The following is a 13714-nucleotide window of genomic DNA, read 5'->3' on the forward strand; positions in this document are numbered from 1 at the left end:
TCATTGTTGTTTGGCGGGCCCGAACTGGGGATTCAAACCTGCCACCTTGGGTGTACATGGCTGGCGCCTTAGCCACTTGAGCCACAGGCGCCGAGCCCCTATAATACTCTTAACAGAGTCTTGGGATCTCCCTAAATGCTAAAAATTACTGCTTTAAAAATTTCCTATTACAGCCATTCCTGTACTCAGTGGGTAGGGCACTGGCCACATGCACCGAGGCTGAGGGGTTTGAACCTGGCCTGGGCCAGCTGAACAACAGTGACAACTGCAATAGAAAGGTGGCCAGGCATTGTGGTGGGTGCTTGTGGTCCCAACTGCTTGCAAGGCTAAGACAAGAGAATTGCTTAAGCCCAGGAGTTTGAGGTTGCTGAGAGCTATGACACCACGGCACTCTACTTAGGGCGACAGCTTGAGACTCTGTCTCAAAAAAAAAAAAAATTTCCTATTACATGGAATTCCCTTCATGTAGAATTTACTCTTGCTAGGGCCACCTTCAGGTACTGTGTATCTTTGTGACAGCAAGGCCAAGACTGCCACAGCAGGCCCATGGGGGCTTTTCTGGCAGAGTTGAATGTTGGACACAGTAAACTTTTTTTTTCTGAAGCAGAGTCACATAGCTACCTCAAACTCTTGGGCTCATGTAATTCTCTTGCCTTGGTCTCCCGAGTAGCTGGGATTGTAGGCACCCACCACAACGTCCTGCTGTTTTTAGTGACAGGCTCTCACTCTTGCTCAGGCTGGTCTTGAACTCCTGAGCTCAAGCAATCCACCTGCCTTGGCCTCCCAGAATGCTGGGTAAACTTTTTTTCTTGAAAGCCTTTCTTTAAAATGTTTACTACAAACAAGTACTCAAATTTGAGGTATTCAAAATGGCACTATGTACTTTGGGATCAGGCAAGGGGAAAATCCTCAAGATACATTGTGAGCCACATGTTTCTGTTGTATGCTGGGCCTCCCAGAGTGGATTCAGCACATGGGGCAGAATCCCACAGTCACGGCCTGGCTTGCATTGCCCTCTTTGACTTGGGTTTTGGAACAGTGGTATTTCTCCTATTGTAAATAGTAGTTACCCTATTGTGTATAAATTGATGGTTTTCCACAAATTTCTGAGGCTGCAAACTGAGAAGGTTTCAAGTTGTTACCAATAGTTAATGTATTTTTAAAGTTTAAATTTACTACTACCACAAATAACTGCCTTTTGGATTATTAAACTATCCCTAGTAATTTAAAGTAAATCATCATTTTCATTTAAAGCTAACTCATCTAGGCCAAAAGAAAGATAGATTCAGGGTGGCGCCTGTGGCTCAAAGGAGTAGGGCGCCGGCCCCATAAGCCGGAGGTGGCGGGTTCAAACCCAGCCCTGGCCAAAAACTGCAAAAACAAATAACAACAAAAAAAGAAAGGTTCACTTCCTCCATTTGCTGTCAGTTTTATGTTATTTTCCGAGCTATTTCCTAAGTAGCTACTTTGTTCCAGTGCTTTCTTGCTATTTCCATTACTTAGTAATTTTATTCTTTTACACTTTTTTATACCTCAGTCATAACAACTGGTCTTCTCTGTCAGCTCCTGCCTTTTTTATTGCCAGTTCCCAGAAGATCGCTTGGTATAGTAATGGGAACTCCGTGAATTCTCGTTGAAGGGATGAATGAATATGAACCTTCCTAGAAATAATGGCTTTTTAACCCTTTTTCCTTCAATATTTACATATTGTATGATTTTCAGTTGGGTTTTTGCTTTCTTTTTATAGTTTTAGGCTTGTGCTAATTCTCTTTAAAAATGTGTGTTTCCTAACTTTGAAAACCAATTTTGACTAAAGCTTTTCCAGGAGGCCCTTGAGGGAGATTGTGTTACACGTCCTTGACCGTCTCTCCTCAGGTATGACTTTGATACTCAGTACGCTTTTGTTGGTGATTATTCTGGACAGATCACCCTGCTGAAGCTTGAACAGAACACGTGTTCAGTCATTACAACCCTTAAAGGACACGAAGGTAGGCTGTGTCATCACCCAGTGGGTTTTCACCTCACTGGGGGGTCCAAATTCAGTTCTCAGTTCTATGGTTTCATGGATGATCAGCATCTCCTGGTCTGTCCAGATTTCAGCTTGACTGGCCAGATACGGGATTTAGAGTAAAAACTAAGTGAATCTTTCACATTATCAAAAATCCGTCCTAAATTGCTTGTGTGAATAATATTGTCTATATTGTTTACCTTTTGAAATTAATTTATTGTTTTCAGAAGTACTTTAAAATTTCTTACAAGTGGTAAGAATAGATTTTTGGGAGAATAGATTTTTATTTTTTGTTTTTTTGAGACAGAGTCTCCCTATGTCATCCTTGTAAAGCGCTATAGTGTCATGGCTGACAGCAACCTCAAACTCTTGGGCTTAAGTGATTCTCTTGCCTCAGCCTCCCAAGTAGCTGGGACTACAGGCACCCGCCACAACGCCCGGCTATTTTTTTTGTCATAGTTGTCTTTGTTTAGCAGGCCTGGGCTGGGTTCCAACCTGCCAGCCCCAGTGTATGTAGCCAGCACCCTAACCACTGAGCTGTGGGCACCAAGCCAATAGTTATTATTATTTTTAAATATGCCAGTTTCTAAGACACTAAACATGACTCAATGGATCAATGCAATTAGAAGAAATGGGTGGGCTAATTCAGACTCCACTGGAAAACATCCTGGGTAGGACTGAGGGAAAAGAATTCTGGGGTGGAATTTCATTATTTCAATAGTGCAGGGAGTTGGCCAAGCTCTGTGGCGGTCCTTTAAAATTCCATTGTTTGTAGTGGATAACCACCTACATGTGTGTCATAAAGGAGTTTCACTAAGAATCCACTGCACTCAATTCTAATATGAAGGCAGTAGATGCGCTAATACAAGGGTGGGGTAGGGCAATGAGGATAGGGAGGCGGGAGGCGGATGGGGGTCACAGCGTATGACATGCCTCTTGGGGGCAGGACACAATTATAAGAGGGACTTTGTCTAACAAATGCAATCAGTATAACCTAATTCTTTGTACCCTTAGTGAATCCCAAACAATTAAAAAGAAAAGGAGTTTCATTGAAAACTAAGTAAAATGTAATGCAGTTTTTATACAGATAATAGGGTCAAATTCTGATATGAGTCACAAATTATAAACGTTCAGGCCATCTGGTTTAGATTGAAAAATTGGGGATTTGTGGAAAGGATTAATGATGAACTTGTTTATGATGGTGTTTTATGTGTAACCAGTTAAATGTATTCTAGGCTTTCTAGGTAACCTGTTTAGGTGAAACAGACTCTATCAGACCAGCATTCTTGTCGGGGAGAGGGAAGAAAAGAGAACAAAGTTAGAACAGAGGCGGGCAGGAAAGCAGAGGCCCCTGAGGAAACCACTCTCTGTTCATGACGAATTCTCTCATGACCTCCAGGCTCTGAAGTATTTTCTGGGTTGCTAAGGGAAGAATGGTTTCTAGTAACTGCTTTGTAATTTTCATATTGAAAGACTGTTTGCCCTGAGCCTTCTAGCTAAAGCATATGGTTACACCAGGTCTGAATTCATGCAGCATTGACCCCCTCAAGCCAGTTTTGCAGAATACCCCGTCTTAACTTTTACTTTTCGAAAGTTGAGTAGTTTTTGAAAAGTAATTTGCTTTTCGATATGTCTTGATTAATTTTTTATAAACTTAACTATAATTATTAGTTATGGTACTGGTTCAGTTTTATAAAGCTTATTAATAATTTTTTTTCTAGGCAAACAGCAGTCAATGAACAATGAAGGGACCTATTGAGAGAGAAATCTGTAGAAAGTAAGATGTGTCCAAGAATACCAAATTTGATAAGTTAGCCAAAATAGAGTGTGAAATGTAAGGTTTACCTTCCTTACCTAAATTCTTTGGCATAATTGTGCAGTGCACATACAGACTTTTTTGCTGAGGAATTTAATTTTCTTTTTTTTTTAAGCTTAATTTTTATTAAATTATAACTGTATGATAACATTTATGGGGTACAGTATGATGATTTGATATACAATGTGGAATGCTTAAATCAAACTAATTAACATAACTATCACTTAACTTACTTATTTTTGAGGTAAGACATTTATAATACACCCTTAGTTGTTTTGAAATGTACCCTTGCATTGTGCACATTAGGTAAGATCCTGCCAAATACCTTCCCTTCACCGGCCCTCCCTGCTCCCCTTCCCTCTCTCTCCTCTCCCCTCTTTCTTTCTGGACTATCTTTATGTTTTATCATTGATAAAACACATTGATTGTGTATTGGTCTCATAATAGTATTGAGTACATTGATGTACACTGTGGAATACTATGCAGCCATAAAAAGAGGGAGATCTTACATCTTTTATGTTTACCTGGATGGAGCTGGAACATATTCTTCTTAGTAAAATTTAATTTTCTTAAACATAGTCATCTTGGGTAAAATGCTTGTAAGAACCCAGAGACCTAGAATAATCTGTATTTGTACCTGGTATGAGATGACCACAGTAAACGTCACTGGCTTTTCTCATTAAATATTAGTCTTTTTAAAGACTAATATAAAAATATAAAGTCTTTTTCTCTAAAGACTAAAATATAAAGTCTTTTTCCTCAAAGACTTTTTCTGAACTGACATTTCCCATATAGCTACTTTATAATTTTTAAAATACAGAACAAGGGAATGTTTGTATTCAAAGTAGTTTAATGAACCACTGGAAATCCTGAAGCTGTAACTTTGGGTGATGGTACCATGAGTCTCCTCTGTGACTCATGGTACCGTGGTTGAATGATCCATTGTACACAATAAAGATGCATTTTTACTTGAATGCTCAGCTGGGCCTAGTTAGGTGTTCAGCTGTCAAATGTGTATGTCCTGATGCAGTTACATTTTACCTCGCCCTCCGTCCCCTCTGCCCACCCCTCTCTCTCTCTCTCTCTCACCCTCAGGTAGTGTAGCCTGCCTCTGGTGGGACCCGATTCAGCGGTTACTCTTCTCAGGAGCGTCTGACAACAGCATCATCATGTGGGACATCGGAGGAAGGAAAGGCCGGACGCTCTTACTGCAGGGCCACCAGTGCGTGACTTCCTGTGGGGGCAGGGAGAGGTTCTGGTTTGCTGGGAGCCCCGGGACCACAGTAATATTCTAGTACCTAGTCTCTCCAGACCCCAGCTTTCCAGATAGCAATTTTATGGGCTCTCGGCCTGCTTTTATCTGCTTTCTGCCAGTCCCAAGTGTCTAGTGTTTATTAGCAAAAAAAAAAAAAAGTACAGGGTTAATTCGTTCTCCAAAGAGCCCTCACCACTTTCTCTCCCAAGGAGTCCCCCACTGAAATGTCTGCTTACAGCAGGTGTGGGTTAGAGACCGCAGGTGAGGACTTTAACCGCACCTGTAATGCATTACTAAGCTCTTCTTGAGATGGTTGCTTAACTTTTTTTCTTTTTTAATTCTAAGAGGTCTTTCATTAAGGAGTAATGTCTGGTTTGACAGTCACATTCGCCCAAGTGATGATCTTGTTATATTTTGGCTCTTGCCTTCCAGTCTAGAAAGGAAGAGGAATACCTCCTTTGCCCCCCCTTGCCCTCTACTTTGTTGGTTAGGCTGTAGCTATTTACTGTAATCACAATCAGGTTGAAAATTAACTAAGGAAAAGTTCTGTGTAAAAATAGACAGGCCAAGTCTGGGGACAGTGATTCACACCTATAATCCTAGAACTTTAGGAGGCTAAGGGAAGAGGACCGCTTGGGGCCAAGAGTTTCATTCAGATCAGCCTGAGCAATGTAGGGAGACCCTCGTCTCTACAAAAAATAGAAAAATTAACTGGATGTTGTGGCATGCCTTGAATCCCAGCTACTCTGATAGCTGAGGCAGGAGGATCACTTGAGCCCTGATGGTGGTAGTGAGACCCTGTCTCAGTCACTCAGTCAATAAATAGGCCAAGAGATTGTGCCTTTGGGCATCCAGAGGAGCAGTCTGACGGGCCTGCAGGAAGGAGGCAGATCCCCCCCTCCTCTGTGTGCGTGTGCCTTTGCTACTGGGGATCTCCACGGTTTGTTTTTCCACATTGAGACAAGTGACTGTTGTGTGTCTCCTTGCAGTGACAGGGTGCAGTCTCTGTGTTACCTTCAGCTCACACGGCAGCTCGTCTCCTGCTCCTCGGATGGTGGGATTGCAGTGTGGAACATGGACGTCAGCAGGGAAGAGGTGAGAGTGCGAGCAGGGCAGTGCCATCAGCAGAGATCCCGGCAAGCTGGCTTATCAGCCTTGCCCCCCATGGGCTACAAAGGCCAGCCTGGGTGCAGGCAGTCCCAGCGTCTCACTCTTCTGCTTACGAGTGATCGCTGTGCACGACATACCCTGTTCACTTGAGGGCTCTACCAGTGACAAGCAATGCAGACAATCAGCGGGTTCTCAGCCTGGAGAAACGCAGAGAGAACACTGGAGTCCATCTTCTGGCACATCCAGGGACTGGATTGCATGGAGCCCTGCAGCGCGCTGTGGTCCCCAAGGTTCCTGTACAGAAAGGAAACCACCTTCAGGGATAAAGCTGGTGCTGGGTATTTTTCTGGGAAAATACATTTCTGTTTCTCTGCTTTTCCTTCCCATGAGTCTGTTCCACTGAGACCATGTCAACATAGTGCTCGTCTCAGGCGACCTGATTTCTAAGTTGGTGGGGCCACTGACTAGTTGGGAGCCATTGTTTAGATAAGTACCATAAAATCTCTGAGTGTCAGTTTCTTCCTCCATGGAGTAAAATTATTGGATGAAATTATTTGTAAATCTTCTTTAGAAAGACACCTCAGTTTTCTAAGCGACCTCGCTTTTAAAAAAATGCTTTGAATAGTGTTATAGTTAATGATCTTGACCTTGTTATTCTGTGATTGTTCAATTATTTATTTCAGACAGATTTTGGAAAACAGACTTTCTGGGCCCCGGGATATGTGCATTCCAGACAGGGTTTCCATTCTCATCTTTGCCTGCATTTAGAGAACTAAGTGGTGTCGATAGCCTATGATATCAGCAGCAAGAGTTGAATCCAGAGAAGATTTAAGAGTATTAGGGATGTTAATGATTCATAGTCTAATTTAAGAAATATTTGTTGAGCATCTATAGGTTTGCCACACAGTGTTGCAACCCCTAGGGCCCCTGTGGACCTGGTCTCGATCACTGCAGGAAGGAACCAGGCGTGATGAGGATTAGAAGTACAAGCTTGTCGGAGGCGGGCTAACTTGGTTTGCAGGGCAGCTCCGAGCACCCTCCGCACTAGCCTTTTATTGAGACAGTACAAGACACAGGTGAGGGGAGTATTAGACAATGACTGCGTGCCTAAGGATTGCCGTGGGCTCGGGCTTTCTCCGCAAGGAGGGCCTGCAGACGAATTGCCCGAAGTCCACCCCTCAGCTGCAAATCATCTTGTTCAGAGGTTGTCTGGCTCTTGGCGTCCTCTACAACACAGTATGGAAACTTAGGCACATATGAATAGTAAATGGCTTATAGATAGTGCTTGGTGACATTACTCTGTTGAGTGACAACCTGCAATCTGTCCGGCGTGCTGTCCTTCATAGCAGCGTGTAGCTCAGCGTGTCGGCAACACTGCAGTGGACAGGATGTGTGAACTCTGCCTTCCCGCCAAACTCTTACACATGTGTTCACTTGTTGTGGACTCCCATTAATTTTGAGTCTGATTCTCAAATGATTAAACCTTCATTTTTAGCAAACCCCAGGAGAAGTATCAGTAATTGATCTGATAGAAACAGTAGCAACATTGTTCACTTCTGGACTTTTTGGCTACTCTGTTTACATACAATGATTCTTGGCCATAAGAAGCTTATGACCTAGTGGGAAAGAAATAGACTACCTTATAAATAATAAAGTGCCGTCCATAATGCAGAAACGTACTGATCTCAAGGGTTTTTAATACCTTGTAAGTAAGAGAAGCCAAAGAGAGGAAATTCTGATTACATGTCTACTGGTTAATTTTCTTAAACAGTCATTTGGGTTTTTAAAATTTTAAAATCTTTAAAATTTAAAAAATTTAAGTTTAAAACTTCTGTTGGTGGGCTTAGAGTAACTCATTACTGGACGTAGATAACACAGGCTCATTATTATAGAAAGTATAGTATTCTCTTTAAAAAGATGTATTCAAACTGTGTTTTGTTTATCAGCTATGAGTTACTTGGACCCAGACAGCTAGTATTCCGTTCTATTTCCTGGGCTCTTGGCCCATCATTTTTCTGTCTTATTCTGGGAGAGCAGAAAATTCAGAGACAAGATGTGTCCCTGGGGTAATGACAGAGGAGATTGTTGGGACCAGCACTGCTGGTGGTTCTCCCAAGCGTTTACAACTTGGATTTCAATGTGCTGTCCTTATCCTTGGTAATTCTTACGGAAAAAGTCCTTAGGAAGTCGGAGCAGGATTCCTACTTTCAAAGCCTTATCACTGTGGAATGTGATTGTGTATGTGGAGAACGAAGAAAATAGTCCCATTAGGCAAGGTGCTTCCTGTGTGGGCAGCACACCACATCTGTGGGAGAGGCGGGAAGGCAAATTGTGTCAGAGGATGATTATTTTTAGTAGCCTGACAGCCTGGTGGTTGACAGATGTAGAAAAAGTGAAACAGTCATTACACTTGATTAATATTCTCTTTTGCTCTTCTCAGCACGAAACTTTTTTCCTTAGACAGAAAACATATAGCAGAATGACTCATGGTATAGCTTATAGTGTAAGATGAAATTTTTTTTTTTTTTTGAGACAGAGTCTCACTCTCTTGCCCCAGGCTAGAGTGCTGTGTCATCATAGCTCACAGCAACTCAAACTCTTGGGCTCAAGCGATCCTTCTTACTCAGCCTCCTGAATAGCTGGGACTATAGGGACCTACCACAACACCTGGCTAGTTTTTCTGTTTTTAGTAGAGATGGGGTCTCCCTGTTGCTCAAGCTGTTCTCAAACTCCTGAGCTCAAGCAATACACCAGCCTCAGCCTTCCAGAGTGCTAGGATTACAGATGTGAGCCACTGTGCCTGACCTGATATTCTGAGTATTAAAAGAAATTAAGTTATTGAGTATTTCTTATACTAAAATGTGGTCCCAGGACTGGGCGTAGTGGCCTATAATCCCAGCACGTGGGAGGCCAAGGTGGGTGGATTGCTTAAGCTCACAAGTTTGAGACCAGCTTGAGCAAGAGTGAGACCTTGTCTCTAAAAATAGTCAGGCACTGTGGTGGGTGCCTGTAGTCCCAACTATTGAGAGACTGAGGCAAGAGAATCAATTGCTTAAGCCCAGAAGTTGAGGTTGCTGTGAGCTATGATGCCATAGTACTCTACCAAAGGTGACAAAGTAAGACTCTGTCTCAAAAATAATCCCCAAAGGATTTGTCTGTTTGTTTTTTAATAGCTGAGTAGATAGTACAGAGAGGTAAATAGCCTGGGATCTATAAGGTTCTGACCATGAGTTAGAGTTTTATACAATTTTTTTTTTTATTGTTGGGGATTCATTGAGGGTACAAGAAACCAGGTTACACTGATTACATTTGTTAGGTAAAGTCCCTCTTATAATTGTGTCTTGTCCCCAAAATGTGTGTCACACACCAAGACCCCACCCACTCCCCCCTTCCCTCTCTCTGCTCTTCCTTTCCTCACCGCTCTCTCCTTCTTTCTCTCTCTGCTCTCCCCTTCCTCCAACCCCACATTGTCATTAATTGTCTTTAATTGTCCTCATATCAAAATTGAGTACATAGGATTCATGCTTCTACATTCTTATGATGCTTTACTAAGAGTAATGTGTTCCACTTTAATCCAGGTTAATACAAAGGCTTTACAGTCTCCGTTTTTTTAATGGCTGAATAGTATTCCATGGTGTACATATACCACAGCTTATTAATCTATTCCTGGGTTGGTGGGCATTTTGGCTGTTTCCACATTTTGGTGATTGTAAATTGAGCTGCAGTCAACAGTCTAGTGCAAGTGTCCTTATGATAAAAGGATTTTTTTCCTTCTGGGTAGATGCCCAGTAATGGGATTGCAGGATCAAATGGGAGATCTAGCTTGTATTCTTTGAGGGTTCTCCATACTTCCTTCCAAAAAGGTTGTATTAGTTTGCAGTCCCACCAGCAGTGTAAAAGTGTTCCCTTCCCTCCACACCCATGCCAGCATCTGCAGATTTTTGTGATGTGGGCCATTCTTGCTGGGGTTAGATGGTATCTCAGGGTGGTTTTGATTTGCATTTCTCTAATAATTAGGGATGATGAGCATTTTTTCATATGTTTGTTAGCCATTCATCTGTCTTTAGAGAAGGTTCTATTCATGTCTCTTGCCCATTGATATATGGGATTGCTGGCTTTTTTCATGTGGATTGATTCAAGTTCTCTATAGATCCTACTTATGGTTTTATACAATTTACAGGACTCCCTTAGGCAGGGCATAGAGGATTGGTCCCAGGTTCCCCAGTTCCAAATGCTTGTCTGGAATTACCTTTTCAGTCCCCCATCAGTACTGACTGAAGCATTGCCAGCCTGCTGTGGCTGTCAGCCACCACACTGTCAGGTTAGAAGCAAATTTGCTTCCCTGCCACGTCATAAAGAAAGGCTCCTTCTTGCAAGTAAGCACAAAAAATAAGTGAGCAAGTAACAGTTATTACAGAACTTTATTTTAAATTAGTGAATTACAGATTGTATAATATTTGATACATCAGTACAGTGAGTACAGCAATTGGTGATAACAGTGCAATGAAATTATTCTTGTCATATCATGTTCCGATTAGGCAGATGGAACATACAGAAAAGAGTGAACCAATTGTAACGTGATTAACATTAGTATCTTTTGCTCTTTGAAACACAAAATATTTTTTCCTTAGATAGTAGATATAGAGCAGGATGGCTCATGGTAGTTTATAGTGTAACACTGAATTCTGAGTACTAAAAGAAATAAAGTTACGGATATTTCTTATCCTAAAATATGTTCCAAGAAGCCTATTGATTTCTGATTTTTTGATTTTCTTTTGTTATCACAAATTCTTTTAAGCATATTCTTTTTTCCCTTTTGCCTCTCTACCTTTCAGCTCAGCAAATATTCCTTCTTAAACCCTGGAGCAAAATCCCAGAGGCAAGAGCTTGGTTCTATAGGCTGCCATACCTTAGAACCACGCGTGGAGACCTCCACGTGCTGAAGTACATAGGACCCCTTTACAGAGGCCTCTGGAGTGTGTAGACAGACAGACAGACACGGGCTGGATGCCAGGATCTCCCTCTGCTCACTAGCTGTGCACAGGTGCTTCAAGCTCTAAGCCGGTTTCTTCACTTGTAAAATAGGGATAATGTTGCTCTTTCTCTTAAGGTTGTGATGAAAATTAAGGGAAATAAAGCAGGTAAAATACTTGGCTCACTGCCTGAACTTATGTGGCAGTTACTGTGTGCTGGGCACTATTCAGAACACTTCACAAACATGAACTTGTTTAATCCTCACAACCTTACGAGATGTGCACCTCTGTTATCTCATTTTACTGTTGAGGAAATCGAGGCACAGAGAAGTCAAGAAACATTCGTGAGGACACAGGGCTGCCTAATGGCAGAGCCAGGATTCTAACCCTGGAGACCTGACCCTGAGACTGGGCTGTTATAGCCACTTCTGTGACTATTAGAAAGGAACTGAGAATTTAAAGATAACTTATATGTATGTAAAAAAAAAAAAACCTTGCTTGAAATTGAGTCATTTGAAAACATGAGAATGTTAGGAAATGCACTGATGTATCGCTTAACTGACATTGCTCTTATAAACATAACCATTTTGATGAAAATGTCTACATTTGATATACTTTACTCATTTCTTTCTTTTCTTTGTTTCTTTCTATTTCCTTCCTTCCTCCCTTTCTTTCCTTTCCTCCCTCCCTCTCCCTCCTTCCTTCCTTCCTTTCCTTCTTTTCCTTCAGAGCTTTACTCTGTTGCCCTTTCTTTCCTTTCTTTCCTTCTTTTTCGTCAGAGCTTTACTTTATTGCCCAGGCTGGAGTGCTGTGGGACCAGCTTAGCTCACAGCAACCTCAAACTCCTGGGCTCAAGCAATCCTTCTGCCGCGACACCCAGCTAAGTTTTCTATTTTGAGTAGAAACAGGGTCTTGCCTCTTGCTGGGGCTGGTCTCCAACTCCCAAGCTTGAGTGATCCTCCTCCCTCGGCCTCCAGAGTACTAACTCTTCTTGCTGATTCAGTGTCACTGTTCTGACCACGTATCCTTGTGTACTGCGTGGTGATGTCATTTTGTACTTGCACACAAAATTCTTTCACATAGAAGCGGCAAAGTTTTTCCTGAAACTATTTTCTCACCTTCAGTTTTACCCTCTTTAGTCTCTTGTGGGACAGATTTTAATCTGTTTTATATCTGGAAACAGATTATTAAAAATTGTAGATAAAAACAGGCCAGTGGTTTCATCAATGAGAGGCGAAGGGGAAAACATGCAGACTTGGCCTTCAGGTATTTCTTTTTTCTTTTTTAAAACAAATTTGGAAGTGTTTGATGCTCTTCTGTTTTGGTTGAGGACCAGCCTTCTGAATTCCAGACAACTAAAGTTTGTTTTCTTAAGGTTTTTATTTTAAAGTAATATTTAATGATCAAGGAAAATAGAAAATTTCAGCATATTAACTTTAGACAAAAAAGTAAATTTCTGGATCATGTGAGGAATTAGCAAGTTTGCAAATCAGTGTTCTTTTCCTAGGTCACGTTTGGTGTAGAAAAGACAGAGTTCCCAGTGGCTGAGGGTGGGAGTCTAAAATTAAACACCCATCACTGATTACTCAAGCCTTCATTGTGTCCTGAAGACACAATGATAGCCCTTCCTAGAGTTGTTTGGAGATGGTTGTAGTGAATATACTTTGTGCCTTTTGTTCCATGTGACTGGTTTTGTAGGAGTTACACTTGGGTGTGTCTCCAACATAAGACAAGGAGGCCGCATCTGCTGTTTTTCCCCTCAGCTGTGGCTGTGTCTCCCGTAGGGACAGTGTCCCCAGGCAGTATCCCAGATGTCACCAGCCTTCACCTCCCTTTTGCCGATCATAAACAAAGACATAATTCTACATCAAGATGGTAATTGTCCCACGCAGGCGCTCGTCTCTGTGTCACACTTGCCTTCTTCCCTGTCCATTTCAGCATTGCCCCAGTTGTCTGGAGAAATCTCTGTTCTATCTCAGCCCACTTCAGTCTACTGATGAGTGCCTGCTGCCCCCACACCCCTAGAAAAAAAGAGCTTTGGGATTTTTGGTTTTTTTTTTTTTTTAAAGGTGCTTTATTTATTTATAAGCATGTGCCTGGGTCACTCTACCCTGCAGTGTTGCTCCCCAAAGTGAAGCGAGGGGAGGTTTTTTTTTGAGACAGAGCCTCAAACTATCCCCCTGGGTAGAGTGCCATGGCATCACAGCTTACAGCAACCTCCAACTCCTGGGCTCAATTGAGTCTCCTGCCTCAGCCTCCCAGGTAGCTGGGACTATAGGCGCCCGCCACAATGCCTGGCTATTTTTTAGTTGCAGCCATCATTGTTGTTTTGGCGGGCCTGGGCTGGATTCAAACCTGCCACCTTAAGTGTATGTGGCTGGCACCTTAGCCACTTGAGCTACAGGCGCCGAGCCTCCCCCCCTCCTTTTTGAGATAGTCTCACTTTGTCACTCTGGGTAGAGTGCTATGGCATCATAGTTCACAGCAACCTCCAACTCCTGGGCTCAAGCGACTCTTCTGCCTCAGCCTCCCAGGTAGCTGGGACCACAGGC

General features: G+C 42.4%; 1 protein-coding gene across 2 annotated transcripts in view; it reads left to right on the forward strand.

The window, feature by feature from the left end:
- Positions 1-13714, forward strand: part of WDFY1 (WD repeat and FYVE domain containing 1) — a 44071-nt gene that overhangs the window by 20690 nt on the left and 9667 nt on the right. For both annotated transcript variants that reach the window (XM_023510388.1, XM_023510389.1), the window contains 3 exons: positions 1876-1988; positions 4920-5046; positions 6069-6174. In XM_023510388.1, the coding sequence (XP_023366156.1) occupies positions 1876-1988; positions 4920-5046; positions 6069-6174 (346 nt within the window). The remainder of the gene's footprint in view (positions 1-1875; positions 1989-4919; positions 5047-6068; positions 6175-13714) is intronic.

The sequence above is a fragment of the Otolemur garnettii genome, unplaced genomic scaffold (genome assembly GCF_000181295.1).
Source record: "Otolemur garnettii isolate 467f Iridium unplaced genomic scaffold, OtoGar3 scaffold00013, whole genome shotgun sequence".
In the NCBI taxonomy this organism is placed as follows: domain Eukaryota; kingdom Metazoa; phylum Chordata; class Mammalia; order Primates; family Galagidae; genus Otolemur; species Otolemur garnettii.